General features: G+C 36.4%; 1 protein-coding gene across 2 annotated transcripts in view; it reads left to right on the forward strand.

Annotated features, from left to right (window-relative positions):
- Positions 1–2,903, forward strand: part of LOC103150521 (uromodulin-like) — a 15,834-nt gene extending 12,931 nt beyond the window's left edge. For both annotated transcript variants that reach the window (XM_016680780.1, XM_007570187.2), the window contains exons 6-9: positions 1,240–1,482; positions 1,566–1,725; positions 2,003–2,078; positions 2,160–2,903. In XM_016680780.1, the coding sequence (XP_016536266.1) occupies positions 1,240–1,482; positions 1,566–1,725; positions 2,003–2,078; positions 2,160–2,170 (490 nt within the window). In that variant the 3' untranslated portion in view covers positions 2,171–2,903. The remainder of the gene's footprint in view (positions 1–1,239; positions 1,483–1,565; positions 1,726–2,002; positions 2,079–2,159) is intronic.
- Positions 2,904–4,280: the final 1,377 nt, after the last annotated feature.

Consider the following 4,280-nt stretch of genomic DNA (forward strand, 5'->3'; position numbering starts at 1 on the left):
AAGGTTGAGAAATAATTTTAAAAAAATATGGGGAAATTAAAACCCATTTTGTCCCTATTCTCAAGAATCACTGAAATACTTCTTTCTCAAAGACAACCAAAAAGTCCACAAAGGGAATATACGTGCTTAAAGACTATAATAAAGCTAGCAGGTGATTAATACCTGGCTATGAGAATGTACGTCATATTACACATAAATAATAATCAACTATACTAATAATGGTGTCACAGAATAAAACACACAAGAGAAATAAGGCATTTCAATTGGAAAATGATAACCACGAACAGCTGCATCTGAGCTTAATTATGTAATGCTAAAAGGCTAGCTGTTAGCTCTCCACAATACGAATAAACTATACCAAACAATCATAATATTCTACAAAACAAAGTGTCAGTGCAGTTATTAGGTTTTTAAGAAACCAAACTAAACCAATAACAGTATTATTCACATCCAATTGACGCACATAGTTGAGAGAGGTAATAAACAATGCCTGCGTTGATATCAGCACTACTCAATGATCGAGCAGTCACCTAGTGGCGTAAATAAGATACTACATATAAAACACCTTGATAAGAGAGAAAAGCTAGAGGGCTGAAAACAAATAATTAACAGTTTTTTATACAGTACATTAGTCCTTTCACCCGAAAAGCGTTCTTTTCTAAAACACAACAGTAAAAATACCATCTATCTTTTATAAAACATATACCACAAACAGTAATTTGTTGTTAGGGCTATGAATAAATACTATTTATGTAAATAAGTGTTTGTTATACTTTGTTAGTTATGTGTCATTAAAGCTGCAGAATGTAACTTTTATTAAAAATGTTTTTTTTTTCTTTTACATATTTATTAAAACTGACAGTTTGTTCTGAGACAGAAAATCAGTCAAAAGATAAATCTCTGTCACCTCGCAGTGCTACTATTGCTGTCTAAAGAAATGCACCGCTCCCAAATATTAACAAGCAATCAGAGCCAGGAGCGCCGCCATTTAACCTCATGTGTTTGCAGTTAAATGTTCTAATGGCAAAAAAATAAATAAATAAATGCTAATGGCGGAGAACAACTTTTATGTACAGAAAGTATTTTGATTTCTGCTTTTCTAGAAGTTAATATATTGCACTCTAGCACTGTAAAGAGAAGATTTTCAAACAATCTAAAATAACACAAAAACAGAATAAAAACAGGTCTTGGCAAATAAATTCCTGAACTGCTTGATAAAGATGCTTGTCGTTTTGCCAGGTGGGAACGAGGTATTTCAGGTACAGGTGTAAAGGCCACAGCCTCCATGTCTCTGTTCCTGGACTCCAGCTACAACGACACTTACCCAGCAGGCCAGGTCACCCTGCCAGTGGGCTCGCCGTTGTACGTCGGCGTCTCTGTGGAGGAAATGGACTCAAACTTGGCGGTTGTTCTGGAGAACTGCTTTGCCACTCACACGTCAAACCCTGAAGACCCGGTACGATACCCCCTCATTGAGAACAGGTGTGTGCTCCTCCTCAGCCTCAGTAAACACCGTTTGCTGTAAAGGTTAAAACTTTCATGCTTTCCTCCGTCATCCCTTCCAGATGCTCCACGGATCGCCGTCAGGTGTCAGTGGTTCAGAGCGGCTCGTCCCTCCAGGCTCGTTTCACTGCTCTGCTGTTCCTGCTGGGGGAAGAATATCGAGAAATTTATCTTCACTGTAGCCTGAGCCTGTGTGACCAGAGACGCTCCAACTGTGTCCCGGTGAGCAGAGGCTTAAAATTAAACACAACATGCCAAAATGCTGATATATATATATATATATATAAAATCAAAATAATAATCCTTTTACATTGTTTTATTATTTCTTGTTTTCTATCTCAAACAAACTTCTTGGTTGACTGAAAATATTTCCTAACCTCAACCTGCCAGGATGTGAATTATTTGAGGATTAATTAACTGAACATACTTTATTTCATCAGTAGTTTATGATTCATGATGAATAAATAAATAAATTGCTTTAATTATTTACCTTTCACAGGTTTGTCAAAGCAGAAAATTGCGTTCTGTTTCAAACTCTGCTGCATTGAAGCCCATCACCACTGGACCAATAGTCTGTAAGTTTAACTAATAGGTAGTTTATCAGAAGTAATAAAGATTCAATGATCATGTTTCTTCTTTTTTCTGCTCATCTGCAGGGACCAAATGAAGTACAAGCTTTTATCTTTGAAACATGACACTTATGTAAAATAATCAGACCAGTTGAAATAAGAAAAAATGTGGCATTTAATTGATTCGATTGATTGGTGAGTTTTGGGGGAAATTACTGTAAGTGAAATTAAACTGAAATTAATTATATGTTATTTGTATTTTATTGTTAAATTTAATTTTATTTCTATCTTTTACTGATATGTGATGCTGTAATTATTGTGAAGTACTTTGGTCATCTGAGGTTGTTGTAAATGTTGGGGATAAAAGCAGTGACACATAAGTGACCAGTGGTTCCTAGATGATGAGGAGTTTGTTAGAGATGTTCAGGAGAGAGCACCAGCATGAACGTCCCGGTGGAGATGAGTCAGGTAGTAATGTTTAGCATGTAAACCACAACCTGGATTTCATAAGTAAGGGCTAAGTAGATAAACTTTGAAATTAATTGAACTGGAAAAAAAAAAAAAAGAACCTATAATGATCATTTAGACCAAATGTTGTGGTGAAATCAGTTTGGAGATTTGTTACACTTTTCACAAGATCCCAGAATCCAGAGTGGGCCTGGTTTGTCTTGGTCTACTGATCACACTGACATTCATCAAGTCACATCCGGGCTCTGACCACAGATCATTGGTCTACTCCAGATTCCCCAGGAAACTGGTGTGGGCTGTGGCCACCAGTCAGTACTTCTCTCACATATGCAGAAAAAATAAATCTGGTTGGTTTAAATTCTAGATGTGGACTTTTCTTTAACTCTCTGGTATGCATGTGAATGTGTGAGTGAATGACTGAATGCCCAGGTGAATTGCTTTGGTGTCGTCTGGACTTACCCATGCCATGGGCTCGAACTCACACCCATACCATCACATATGCTGGCATTTGTGATGAGAACAATCCGGACCAGTCCTTTTCTTCTTTGACCAGAAGGATATTATGCCCATGATTTCCAAAAACAATTTGAAATGTGGACTCATCAGACCACAGGAGGCTTTTCAACTTTGCGTCTCTCCATATTAGATAAGATCGAACTCAAAAAAGGTTGCAGCTTTTCTCTATATAGTATCTCTTATAATGAGCTAAGCTGATGCGCAGTTCCGCCAGGTGTTTGCTAATTGCTGCTTGCTCTACTAATATTAATAAATTATGAATAACAATAATAATCATACACAGAGACACTACATTGTCTGTAGACTTTAAAGATTAACAATGTTTTATCCAGGCATTACGTCCTTGTCTTCAGCAGCAAAGGATTTCAGGTCAACTGAAGTCAAACGTCTTTTATTGTTCTTTAACACCACCTAGCGGTCACAAATATTATTTGTTTTGGATTGTTGAATAAAAAACATTAATGGCTGAAAAACATTTAGTAGACACCGAATCACTGGTCTGTTCAGCGGGCTGTATTACATTAGCTACTTCAAACAAAAAAAATTATTGCAAATAATGACGATGTAAACCCTGTATGAATGGAAAAGTGTAAAAGAAGTTCAAAAGAAAAGGCTGAGCACAGACCTACATATGGACATTTGTGTACTAAGTTGTGTGTTATAATGATATTAAAAGTCAAACTGAATTAATAAAATGTAAAAGACAGTTGCTTATTGTAAGAATAAATTAGGGAAATAGACTGACTTCTCAAGAGAAATAAATAATTAGAGATAATGGATTATGAGCTACACCTACAGAAACACTGATGCTGGTTGATCTTTGTTTGAGATAGAAACCATGGGAGATGTTTGGCTTTTGATCATTTGCATCGTGGCAACCCTGTGGCTAGAAAGAGGCTGGTAGTTTTTCTTTTCCAATTTTAATCTTAAAATTTATAAAGTAGGAGTTTGCTGTGTTTAGATAAAAATAGAATTACATAAAGTTCAAGTGGCTTATCTGCGTAGCTAGACTGAGTTAAATATTTCTAAATACCTGAATAGTATTTTGAGCTGTAGGTGGTAATGGATCAAAATCTGAAAAACCAGACGCTCCTAACTAACTGACAATGTACTGACACTCTTCTCTTTGACATGTAATTTGCAAAGCTTTGATGAGAGGCTTTCACTCATCCTCTAAAATGACCCGGTGTCAGTCGAGGCAGATGGTTCGGTTCTGCTGCAAGT

Source organism: Poecilia formosa, unplaced genomic scaffold, assembly GCF_000485575.1.
Source record: "Poecilia formosa unplaced genomic scaffold, Poecilia_formosa-5.1.2 Scaffold256, whole genome shotgun sequence".
Taxonomy (NCBI): Eukaryota; Metazoa; Chordata; class Actinopteri; order Cyprinodontiformes; family Poeciliidae; genus Poecilia; species Poecilia formosa.